Source organism: Lepisma saccharinum, chromosome 5 (assembly GCF_977018435.1).
Source record: "Lepisma saccharinum chromosome 5, izLepSacc3.1, whole genome shotgun sequence".
In the NCBI taxonomy this organism is placed as follows: domain Eukaryota; kingdom Metazoa; phylum Arthropoda; class Insecta; order Zygentoma; family Lepismatidae; genus Lepisma; species Lepisma saccharinum.
The window spans coordinates 46,847,852-46,861,296 of NC_139233.1; the positions used below are offsets into that span (position 1 = coordinate 46,847,852).

Below are 13,445 nucleotides of genomic sequence, written 5' to 3' on the forward strand. Positions count from 1 at the left end.
ACAGTGATCTTGGGTGTTAAGGTATTTCAGGAATGATTTTCAAGAATGTAGAGGAAAGTGAAAACACTGCCTTGTAGTCTAATTTTAGAAGACGTGTTTTTGCAACAAAAGTCATAAAAATTCAAAACTTAGAAAGAATTAAAAAGAATACAATTTTATACCATATATAATATATTTGTGTGTGTAGGAATTTAATAAATAGTGAATTTCATGAAAATATATTCTTAATTATTTCTGCTTTTCCACCCAATTCCAGGACATTAGTGTGTCCCGAAGAAATTTTTTGGGACACTTGAGACAAGACGATACCATTCTGGGACTGTCCTTAAAAAATCCAGGATGTATAGCAACCCTATCTTAGGTCTTTCTGTGCACCAAGTGTTATATTTATATTTGCACTTATTTCTGAGTAATCAGTATATATTGTTACACTGTTCAATTAAATATAAATAGTCAAATGAAATGTCAGTATTGGGGAATATTATAGCTTTTGGTTTACTAAATTTTATGCACACACACACATACATGTAAGAAGGTAGAAAAGCAGCCAGAAGGGCAGATAAATATGAATGTAAGGAAACAATAAACACCTGACAAAATGCAAGTTTATTTGCATTTATGTGCTGATCATATATTCACTGGAGAAGCCGTGTAGCCAGATGATGCAAGATCATACACTATGGTCAAAAAGGCACTTTCACAAGTGTTTGATTGTTTGCTGGTGTGGTTAGGATTGAGGGGGTTGGTATGGGTTAGGGAATGGTTATTGGACAGCTAGGTTAAGTCATGGGGTTTCCCAGTGTTAACAAGAATAGGTGTTGATTGGTAAAGCTAGTTTCAGCTACTCTGAAACAGTCGTTTGTTGTGGCTGTTTGTGTAAAGTCTGAGTTTTGAGTGGATGAGCTGTCATTGTTGATTCTGGTGTTCAGGAAGGTTAGAGGAGTTGTAAGTAAGTGCCTTTGCATGGCAGGTGAAGTGGCCCATAATAGTGTAAATATGGAGGGTGAAGGAAGTGCTGAAAAGTGAGCAAGCCTTGCATCTATGAGTGGACATTTTTCGAACCATGTTTCTGAGTTTGGGTGGTCAATGGAAAATGACTTATCCAGAAGATATCCTTAGTGTCAGGATCGCTGTGAAGCATAGGAAAGAAGGAAGTGTGGGTTGTAGTGATATCAGGTTACAAACACAGGATGGTTTATGTTAGGTTTGTTGTTGGGGGTGTGGGAATAATGCAAAACAGCTCTGGTTATTTGTTTGTGTGTGTGCTTGGTATAGGCATTGTCCTTTGAGGGCCAGGGAGAATGAAATGGCTCTTTTGATGTGGCAAGAGATGGCTGGTATGTTTTGTATGGATGGAGGCTGCTAGCTGACCTGCAATGTACAAAGGTTAGTAAAAAAAGAATGAGAATTCTTTACTTACGAAATACATTAGGCAGGTTCCAGGTTCCTCTGGTCTTTTTCGAAGTAGTCCCCATCGAGTTGCATACACTTGGGCCAACATGTCTGCCAGTCCTGGAAGACGGGCTGGAACCCATATTTTGACATTGTCTTCAGAACAGCCTTTGATGAGTCGAAACGCTTGCCCCGCAGTTCCGATTTCAGATGAGGGAACAAAAAAAAGTCACACGGAGCACGATCCAGGCTATATGTAGGGTGCGGGACACATTCAATGTTTTGTCGAGCCAGATATTGGGCAACAATGTTGGAAATGTGAGGGTGTCCATTATTCTGGTGTTGGCGCCAACCAAATGGATGCAGCTCAGGGCATTTCCGACGGATGTGTTCAGCCAGGGTCTTCAAAACTGTCATGTAAAACTGCCCAGTAATTGTGGTAAAGGGGGGGGGGGGCACTTCATGTTGGTAGACCATACCACAGTAGTCGAAGAAGGAAATTACAATTACCTTATTCGCCACGGAACAGCTTTGGCTTTCTTTGGCGTCGGAGAAGTGGGTGATTTCCAGACTGTGCTCGTCTGTTTGCTTTCGGGATTGTAGCAGTGAAGCCAACTCTCGTCACCAGTTATTATGGAATTCAGGTAGGCTTCACCATGCTCTGCTACCAGATACTGAAGCTCCCGATACACCTCCACTCTCACCTGCTTCTGTTCAGGCGTTAGCAATCTCGGCACCCATCTTGCACATACGCATCTCATGTGCAAACGATTGTGCAGAATGGTGAATGCACAACCATGGGAAATGTGTAACACGTCCGCTAGTTCATCTATTGTTATTCGGCGATCTTCCCGAACAATGACGGCAGCTGTGTTAACCCAGACCACCCTGCTTTGTGGTCAAAACACAGCCCTCTTTAAACTGTTTGTACCACCGAAATGCGGTTGATTGTGGATGGACATCATCTCCGTATGCTTGCTGCAACATTTTGTATGCTTCCGTGGTGGATTTCTGCAGACGCATCATTTCAAAGCTGCGTACTGCTCCTCACGAACCGACTCCACTTTCCGTATGCAACTTCTGAACATTCATGTTTTGTTTGCGCAGTGTTGCCAGATGCATGTGTATACGCGCTTGCAAATTTATCTGCCAATTCCATGACACACATTCTTCTCGTGCAAATTTGTTTCACTGCTGCATGTTGTCTGTGTGATATAATAAAAATTCATTCTCACTCTTATTTGACTAGCCCTCATACATCAAGGAAGGTGACTTGCCTGGTAGAATAGGGCCAGCTAAATTGAGGGTGCTGAGATGATAGATTCAGGAGATGTTCTCAACGAACCTGAGGCAGAAGAGTGGTTTCTGGTGTTCAGACACTTACTTTGAATAAGCGACACAGAATGGGCCTTCACATGCAGACTTTTTCATGGGCAGACTTGAAGAAGAAGAGTTCCTTGACTTCCAACTGCAGAAACCACCCCTTTGTCCCAGATTTATAGATATCTTCATGCTTTGGTCTCATGAGGAACTGTCCTTCTCCACTCTCCTGAATCAACTTAATCAGTTCAGCATCCTCATTTCACCTGGTCTTATTCCATCAGACAAGTCACCTTCCTGAATGTATACATTGTGCAGAATGTGTACTCTTTCTCTATGCCACTTTTGGTTAATTGTGACTGATATGAAATTTTTACCAGTGCCCATAATTACATGTATAACATTGTAATACTGATAACTAGGGACATGAAGTTTTCGTTTTATTTTTCCCTAAATTTCGATGTTATTTTTTACTGCAATTCGGTGTAATTTTTCCCGATTTAGGTCAAAATTCGGTGTTATTTTTACATGCATTTTTACTGTTCCTTCTGTGCTTAATATTTTCACATTGTTTCAGTTCTGGAAAATTGAGACAAATTTTAGTTTTAATGACAAAAAAATAATTATGGCTTACCTTTGTGAAAAATGACCAAATTTCTTCCATTTAGAAACCTATTTAATCTCATCAGCCACTAAATATGAAATGTTTATTGAATGATAACCAAATCTTTAATCGATCATACACATTATGTTTGCCTAACAGTGCCAAGAACTCCCTCTGCAACCTTAAAATACAATTTTCTGTACACACACATACATACCCCCCTTTCCCCGAAAAAACCCGAAACACAACAGGTGCTTCTCCCTAAAAAAAAAAAATCCTGTTCCTACGAAACTTCCCTTCTGGGAATATCCCACAGCAAACGAGGTGGAGCACTGTGTAGTCTGTCTGCACCAAACTGCAATAAATGAAGCGTGACAATCTCTTTTGAATTGAACTACCATAGTGTTTCAGGTATTTCTTGTGAAACATAAGTGTTATCCCCATTTATATTGCATATTCCATGCAATTTTTCATGTTAAAGTGCAAAATTCAGTGTTATTCTGGAAAATGGCATAATTCACGTTATTTCGCGATTCCAAAACACTGAAAACTTGCCTCCTTTTCCTTTACCTACCCAAATACATTTTAAACACTTTATTTTGCTTTCCTCAACTTTTCGGTGTTATCGTTAAAACAAAAACTTCACGTCCTTGCCAATAACCAATTCATTAACCAAATAATGCACATACCCAAGTGACTGCAGATTGTCACACACACCAACAGCATCAACACTACATGCTTTAGTCTTGTTCCCCTGAGATCTAGTAGCTGACTAGAGAATTAGAGAAAGTGTCAGTTTCCAGCCTCCAGCTTCGCTCACACCTATTATCTTGGGACAATAGAGACCATACCGGGAGATAGTATTTCCTTACAGAAAAGGCCGTAGTCTCGTTCCACATATATTTAATGATGCACGCGATAGTAGCAGTGGATTGTAGAATCGGGAAGGCAATTTCATCACTCACCTTGCTCAGACTTATGTTCGGTTACGTAGGCTCAAGGTTGATATAGTTCACATATATGCACTTACAATCGATGACAAGCGTTATAGAAAAGAGAGCATGAGATGTTGCATCTCGGTCTTTTCTACTCGGAGGTGCATAACCCCCAAGTTGATGCAATGCTCCTGTCAGGTTGGAACTCACGTATATTGCACTGAGCAAGGATCGTGTTTACGTATCTCTTGCCCCATCTACAATATATTCAATTTTAATTTTTTTTTTAAATTTATAATTTTAATAATTGCAGATCAACTTAGAACTAAGGAATGGTTATATATTAAGCTATTAATACTTTATTTACAGAGTATCAACTGAATTTATATTAAGCATATGATTATTAATAATATATTGAAATGTGTGAACCAATGCTAGTTAGATTAGGTATTTTTGTATGTGTGGTCTACAATTATGTGTAAAAATTAGATTTAATCTTATTTGAAATTGTATTTTTTCAAACCTTACTCCTCGTTTGGTGTTTTATTTTCCAGTATTTAGTAATAATCAATAATATTCTGCATTATTCAGTAAATACATGTAAAGTTCAGTGGTGCAAAGATTTATGTAACATATTTTTCTCAAGATAATGTGTGTTTTTTTTTCCTTTCAGAAGGAGAAATCTATGTTCCTCCACCACCTCAGATCTCACGTCCCGACACTCCACCACCACCTTCCATTTCACGATCTGACAATTCCCTCAGCATAGAGGAGACTAACAGAATAAGGCTACGCCTGGGGTTGAAACCTTTGCAGTTGGATGGGATACCTCCAGTAAAAGATGAAGGAGAGGCAAAGAAGGATGAGAAGACTCTTGAAGGTGGAAAGGACATGGGTGAATTTGTTCACAAACCAGCAGGTAGGTGTATCGTACATGGTAACACCATTGTGCAGTAGTGGTTTTTCTATCAAACGTTAGGAGTAATCAATCAGAATAATGCCTGAATCACACGGGGCTAGATTCCTTCTGGATTTTCCAGTCGGACTTGGACTAGTTGTGTGGTACTGGTTCGTGCTTTGTTTCCACAAGGCATTGCACAGAGCAGACAAGCTAAAAAGATGGACGATCGATTTGAAAAATGTAGGAGAATAACTACTGCTGTTATTAAAAATTAAATAATTAATAGAAAAGTATGGGCTAGAAATTGGCTCAAAAGAAAATATGTTAATCAATGTGTACTTGACAAACTTTTCTCGGGTATGAACATTCATACATGAGAAATTGCAGGATTCATTCATAGAAGAAAATATTTTATTCAAGTAAATATATATCAAACATTTTAATACACTGGGAATAATAAGGATTTTCATTATCAGCTAATGACATTTGTAGTCTACAAATCTCATCACTTTGGATAAATTCCATTAATGAACATGAATGCACATCACCTGTTACTTTTGCTTTCATCGAGCAGCCAGGTAGCCAGTCCAGCGCCAACTAGGGCGTTCCTACTGGAAATCCAGTTCCGTGTGATTTGGCCTTAAGAGAAGTGTAGAGAGTGACTTTTCGGAAGATACTCCTTCAACCTGGAGTGAATTTTTGCAGACTAATGCGACTCTGGCACTGGACTCAACAGCCAATATTCAAAAAATTATTATGCATCCAACGTTCCTGTTGCCTGTAAAATCTGTCTTGTATCCTGCCCATGTGTGCTTGAAATTTGTGTTTTTTGCCTTGCTCCTGGAATGAAAATCATTTGTGTCTTAGCTGCAGCAGAGTTCACAAGACAAAATTCTCCATTCATCAATTTCATCTTATCACAATTCATCCTCATCTTCATGAATAGCCAAGACTGAAAAAGTATGTCGTAACAGACAACGAAGATGCTGGATGCCATATAATTTTTTGAATTAAATCCCAGTTTCACTTTTAAAATGCTAAATTAACAATAGCAAGTAATTAGTATTGGTCAGTGATTTTGACTATGACAAGCATTCTTCATATTACAGAAAATATTGCCCAAAAAAACAAAAGTGAAAAGCTTAAGCAAAAACTACAAGAGAAGAAGGAAAAGCGAAAGATAGAAGCAAGGTTGCTGAAGACAAAAACTCTGGGAAACTCCGATGATGAGGCTGATGATACTCTTGTCTGGGTACAGAGAAGTCGGAAGATGCAGGAGGAACGGGAAAAGGCTGAGAAGAGGGTAGGTTTTGGAAATGTTCTTAATTTTAGTTCACTTCATCTCCTTATGCAATACAATATCATAGTGAGTTACTTTTAAGGAGGTTTTCAGTTAAAATAATCAACTGTGTAGAGAGTAATTGGTGACCTATAAAAATATTATGAATTATTGTATTAGAGCCAGGGTTTTCTAGTTGGTAGGATGTCTGACTACCATGCATGGTGGGTGATCTAAGGTTGGAATTTCTCCAGCCTTGTCCCCGCATAAAGTGGCGGGGCTCTGGGCCTCACCCATCCTCAAATCAATGAGTACCCCAGGGGGGGGGGGGGGACTTTACCCTTACCTATTGTATTAATCAGTTAACTCGGTAACTCCACCCAGTACTAAGTAATTTTTTTTGTTCCTTTATTCTAGATGAGAGTTATACTTGTTGGTATAACATGTTGCATGCATAAATTCCAAGCAGGATGTTCCTTCCTTCATTGAGATCATAAAAAGTTAGCATTAATTTGCTTTAAAATGTTTTTAATCTCATTTTAATGCAAAAAATATAGAGTAATAAAATTCCAAGTAATCCCTTATAATTGAAAGTAGATCTGCCAGTCAATACTTCTCCAGTGTTCGAGTATCCCTTGGAGTCCACAAAAATGCCACGTGACACTTTCACCAAGTCTAAATTTCTTGAATTTTTTTTCAGAATCCATAATTTTCTTTATTTTTGCAATAATATTGCAGGGAGGAGTGGATTTTGTGAGTGACAGTTGTCTCGTGTGAAATTATGAATCACCCCCTGCAAAGCATAGATTGCTATGGTATAGTTCTATTGTGAAAATGATTTATTAAAATCTGTAAATATTTTGAATGACATTAAATTGTGTGAATCTGCTTCAGTATTGGTAGAAATTTGGTTCAAAGTGGTATTGTCTTGGACCTAATTTTATTTCCTTTTTCTACCAAAGCATAGTTTTGATTATCACTGTTGAACCAATAATTGTCAGAGATTGTATTATTCTTGTTGTCTGTGTTCTACAATAAATACGCTTGGAGCAAATGCAGGAGTGATTTTCATGATAGATCATAACATTTTTGTCACACATTAAATAATTGCCATCTCATCCAATCATTGAGAAAAGCATTTCAATCAAAATATTGCAAAAATCTGCCTGGAGCAACTTTTTACCATGAGAAAATGGAAGGAAATGTAACTTACTGGGGCACAGATTTTTGCCAATTTTCCTTTTTTATTCCTTTTATTCAAACATTCATTAATTCATGGTGGATGCAGTAAACGTGGTTTGAAGTATTTTATACGTGAAGTTTGTTGTTTCTGCATCGCTAATTTGGATGTTTTCCGATGAATTTCGAAGACCCACTGCCTTCATTAACTGAGGAAGCGGCTTCTGGAATGGAGATGGTAGTGCATCACTGCTTTGTTTGCTCCTAGGTGGCAGTAGTTCAATTTCCTCCCATTTGGTGGCATTCCAGGATGATGATTGGCAGATGGAGTTGTCTGCTGCATTGTGTTGCTTAGTGCAACATGATTCGTGTTCCTTGGATGGGCGGTTTCCCACAAGTCGCATCCTCAGTTCATTAAGTCAGTGGGCTTTCGAAATTAATCGGAAAACATCCAAATTTGCTACGTGGAAACACCAAACTTCACGTATGAAAAATGCCTCTAATGTTTTTAATTTATTTCATATTATTTCGATCCTGATAATGCCTTTTTATAGTACCTGCAAATGTTCTTTCTTTTTCTTTATTTCTTACTTCCACTTCCTGTCCTAAATTTAGCTCTCTCAGAACACGGCAAAGGCAGTCTTATTTTGTGAGTGTCTTCATCAATTTATCCGACCACCATTCATCATTGCAATTGCCAAGACTAGCACATACGTAAATAAGAACAATACTGTAAAATGCAAAAGAATTCAATTCACTAAGCATGCAAATTAAAAAAAAATATATGAATGGCTTATTGCAGAAAGGGACCTGAGTCACATTTTTGAGGTATCAGGGTTAATGGTATTTTTGATGTTTCTATTTACAGACACATCTTTTAGTGCAGGAAGGACGTCAGTCACACGAGTCTATAGCCAAGAAAATGCACAGTGAAAAGTATACTTTAATGCAGAAAGGTACCTGAGTTACTGACTCGGGTCCTTTTCTGCAATAAACTTAGCTATATTTATACTTTGTAGGGTCATTCCATGTCAAATCAACCAATTTTTTAAAATATGGTTGCATGACCATTTTAGAAAAATTTCATTTTTAGTACATAGGTTTGTACATGTTTCTAGATATCAAAACCAATGTTCAAAAAATTTTATTGTCTTTAGTTCTCCTGGGGCAGCCATTTTTCCAACATGGCGCATGGCTTTTTTGCTCATGTAACAGTATACAGAAACCTTAATATCTCAAAAACCATTAAAGCTAGAGACCTGAAACAAAATTCATTTTGTAGCTAATGAAGTATACTTCCTATGATATTCAGGTATGTTTTGCTTGAAATTGCATCGTAAGTACGAAAATTATGGTGGAAAATGGGGTAACAATAGTTAAAAAATTGCATTTTTAAGCCTGATTTCTTTAATGAAGGGGTTTAGTCTACGGCTTGATTTTTTTTGTGTGTAGATCTACCTGCAGGGTGTCTGTAAATAAAATATTAGTGCTTAGAAATGCATCCCTTTTTTACAGCATGGGCTCAAACATGACCGTTCATTGAATTTTGACAGTTTTCGGAGTTAAATATCTCAGATGGGTCCCCTTTAAAAATTCTGAAATTTGGCACATAGGAAGCCCTTCATGAACCTAACTCACAGTAAAAATCTCAACTTTTAGATTCAACTCGTTTTGGTCAATATGAGGTAACGTATGTCACCTAATTTATGATGTTGCAAAGTAAGGTTAAACTACATTCCATACTTAGAATAATGAAGTCTTTTCTTTTTCTTTTTTCAATTTGTGTTAAATAAAGGTTCAGAAAATATAGTAACATAAGGTTTTAATACTTGACTTACCATAAATTGAAATTACAAGGTATGACAATTGAAAATCTGTGAAATTTCATTGCAAAATGTTTGATTTATTAGATACCCATGACCAGTTGGTGTTGTCAGCTCCAGTTTCCTATTCATTCTCTTTGTTAAATCAGGCAGGATTCTTTGTTCTTTCACTAAGTTCCTAAGTAAATTATCAGAAACCTTCAGTTCATCACATATTTTTTTCTTTTCCATTCTGGCATTTAAGTGAGTCACTTTCTCCGCATATGAAACTTTTACTCCAACATATCAGGCATATTGATTTAACTGGTATAAGGCTTTCTTAACACTTTTTTTACCTTACCTTACCTTACTTAATCTTTTCTTTAAGTAGTATTTGCATATTGTCTCTAAGCCATACACCTGTAGTCTTGACCTAAGAAGTGTTATCATTTTCACTGACTTTGTTAAGATTAGTTAGGTCTTTAAGAACCTTACCAAAAGGGTATTTATGACAGTCCTCTCCAGTTAAAAATATTACAGAACACTCCATTTCCTGTCACAGATAATGAACATTCACAAGTCACTACTCTCGGCACATTAGGCAAAGGAAGAATGACAGCAGAGATTGTACATGCACAGATCAATTCCAGGCTTGCCTCACATCCTATCAAAACATGTTTCTGAATCTTCTGCTGTGCATGACTCACATCTATTTCAACAAATGTATTTTCTTGGAAGAAAAAAAAAGTGGAAAATAAAGAAAACAAAAGATAATATATTCTACCAGCTTTGACACCCCAAAATAAATAGCCTACTTTCAGTGGAGTGCCCAAGGAGGGGTTTGTGGAGGTCATAACCCAATACCTTTGTCCTAGTATTCCATAAACAATTGCCCGACCCTGTGGCCGAGTGGTTAGCACATCGCGCTGCGACGCGAAGGGTCCCGGGTTCGAATCCCGGTCGGGCTTGGTTGTTTGTGAATGTCCATTCATCAATTTCATCATTTCATCTCTCATCCCCATCTTCGCAAATTAGCCAAGAGGCACAAAACGCGAAGTAAAATAAACTAAATCAATCAATCCATAAACAATTACGTCAAAGGCAGGATAATGTGGCAAAAACAGGGCTGTATACTAAAAAAAAGTATATGTAACCCCCCTCCCTTTTGAAATTCCTGGTCATGCCTATCTTAAGCTGCAAGTACTGCTACATTGATAAAAATATGGGGGAAGTTCAGTTTTGGAGCTGACAATACCAACTGGTCGTGCGTGGGTACCTAATAAATCAAACCTTTTGCAATGAAATTTCACAGATTTTCAATTGTCATACCTTGTAATTTCAATTTATGGTAAGTCAAGTATTAAAACCTTATGTTACTATATTTTCTGAACCTTTATTTAACACAAATTTAAAAAAGAAAAAGAAAAGACTTCATTATTCTAAGTATGGAATGTAGTTTAACCTTACTTTGCAACATCATAAATTAGGTGACATACGTTACCTCATATTGACCAAAACGAGTTGAATCTAAAAGTTGAGATTTTTACTGTGAGTTAGGTTCATGAAGGGCTTCCTATGTGCCAAATTTCAGAATTTTTAAAGGGGACCCATCTGAGATATTTAACTCCGAAAACTGTCAAAATTCAATGAACGGTCATGTTTGAGCCCATGCTGTAAAAAAGGGATGCATTTCTAAGCACTAATATTTTATTTACAGACACCCTGCAGGTAGATCTACACACGAAAAAAATCAAGCCGTAGACTAAACCCCTTCATTAAAGAAATCAGGCTTAAAAATGCAATTTTTTAACTATTGTTACCCCATTTTCCACCATAATTTTCGTACTTACGATGCAATTTCAAGCAAAACATACCTGAATATCATATAAAGTATACTTCATTAGCTACAAAATGAATTTTGTTTCAGGTCTCTAGCTTTAATGGTTTTTGAGATATTAAGGTTTCTGTATACTGTTACATGAGCAAAAAAGCCATGCGCCATGTTGGAAAAATGGCTGCCCCAGGAGAACTAAAGACAATAATTTTTTTTGAACATTGGTTTTGATATCTAGAAACATGTACAAACCTATGTACTAAAAATGAAATTTTTCTAAAATGGGCATGCAACCACCATTGGATGGTTTGGCATGGAATGACCCTATACGAACTGTGTACACTAATCTGTAATGCAGCTCGGGGTGGTAAAAATACTGTCAAACTTATTGACACCAGTAACATTATTGGTTTCGCAACGTGATGGCCTCATGTCTACAAAAAAATGTGGCATCTGTGAAAACTACCATGTGTTCTTACAAGAATAGGCAGTATTTTCAGATTTCCAAGTATCATTTCTTTGAATACTGTGTTGAACATAAGGGTACTGTCAAGGTTTCCGAATTCATCAAAGGTTTGACGTCTTACACCTTCTATCTGTCCAAAGGTGCAAGAATTGTAATTCCTACGCCACGTATGTACCCAGTTGCACGTATGCGGATCAAGCTTACTAAATTGAAGGACATACGAGCTGCCTTGCCGTATGTACCAGACGACGTCAAAGGATTTTATGAAGATATTCTTCAGTGGCCCATACACATGGCAATGAAACAGACTCAGGTGTAGAATAACACAAGCATGTATGAGCTCGTACATTATTGTACTTCAAACACCGACAATAAAGTCCAGAAAGTGCAGTACACTGTCATTTATTGATGAATCTATAATTTTCTATGGCATATATAACATAACCTAGCCTAACCTAGCTTATGTGGCAACAACAAACGGGCGTTTGTAGGATATTTCTCGTCTTATTTCTCAAAGTTTCCACTTTTATTGCAGAATGGTACCGGAGTCACAACCTTTTCATCTCCACTGTCTCTAGCAGCATACTGCAGGGGGGCGCATTGAGGGTTGCAAAATTAACTATTCTTTATGCTGAATATTTGAGCCAACAGCGGTATATTTCTTTCTTACAGTATCAATATTATATGATTTTTCTTGTTTTTCTCAGAATTGTGCAAAAGTGACTCGGGGTCCCTTTCTGCAATAAGCCATTCATATATAAGTTCATGTTCCTACCTATTTTCATCATTTTTGTGCCTATGTGCCTGCCCACTACAAGTTTTTAGTACCTATTGATTACTAGTTACTTATAAATAAAATAACAGTGTTGCAAATTTAAAATAGGAGTTAATGTTAGTTGATAAAAGTTTCCAAGATTGGTGTTACTGTAAGTTTTCATTTTTGTTTTAGGCAAAAATGTTGGAAGAACTTGACCAGGAATTTGGTGTTGGTGAACTAGTGGATGATGAATTTAGGAATGATAAGAGGACTGCCTATTCGACAAAGGACCTGAAAGGAATGAGAGTGGAACATAGTATGGTTAGTCTTTTTAATATTAGTACAGATGGCAGCAAATGCACGAGGACATGCTGAAAAGTAATGCCTCCTATTTTTTTTTGTTATGATTTAACCCTTAAAGGACGTTATTTCTTTTAAGGACGGCTTGTTACACCAGTGTCACAAGCAGCTTTTTTAACATACTGTAACTTGGATAATGTTCAGAGATACATGTTTTGAGTTTTAGAGGTATGTAATTAACAATTAGTAAAGTTTAATTTCATTGTTACTATTTTTTTAGGGGTGGAAAGGTGATGTCTGAAAAATTGATTTTTTTTTGTTTTCATTGGTTTTGAAAACATCCCTTCTTTCTCAAATTTGGTGTTTCAAAACACACTTTTGGCAATATAAGTACAACCTTCTGACATTCCTGGTGCCAAAAGGATGGGTTTGGGTAGTGGGAGTGGGAAGGGCAGATAAAGTCAAAAGCCTCCAGCTGCCAACAAAGGGTTGGAAAACAGCCGACTGCTCTTTGCAGTTTCACAAAACTGTACCGTAGGATTACAAAGGAAGTATTGTTGAATGGCCTTGTTTCTGTCGGTCATGCTATTTTTAGCCCCTTTCGTCACGTGTTTACTAAGGTAAGCTGCCGCAGAGGGTATGACAGACTAAAAAAATGAGTTGGACGAATTGAAAT

At 37.2% G+C, this 13,445-nt stretch overlaps 1 protein-coding gene across 1 annotated transcript in view; it reads left to right on the plus strand.

Annotated features, from left to right (window-relative positions):
* LOC145987798 (U4/U6.U5 tri-snRNP-associated protein 1) overlaps positions 1 to 13,445 on the plus strand; it is a 101,308-nt gene that overhangs the window by 51,670 nt on the left and 36,193 nt on the right. The window contains exons 2-4 of the mRNA XM_083122503.1: positions 4,925 to 5,170; positions 6,262 to 6,455; positions 12,662 to 12,790. Coding sequence (XP_082978629.1) covers positions 4,925 to 5,170; positions 6,262 to 6,455; positions 12,662 to 12,790 — 569 coding nt within the window. The remainder of the gene's footprint in view (positions 1 to 4,924; positions 5,171 to 6,261; positions 6,456 to 12,661; positions 12,791 to 13,445) is intronic.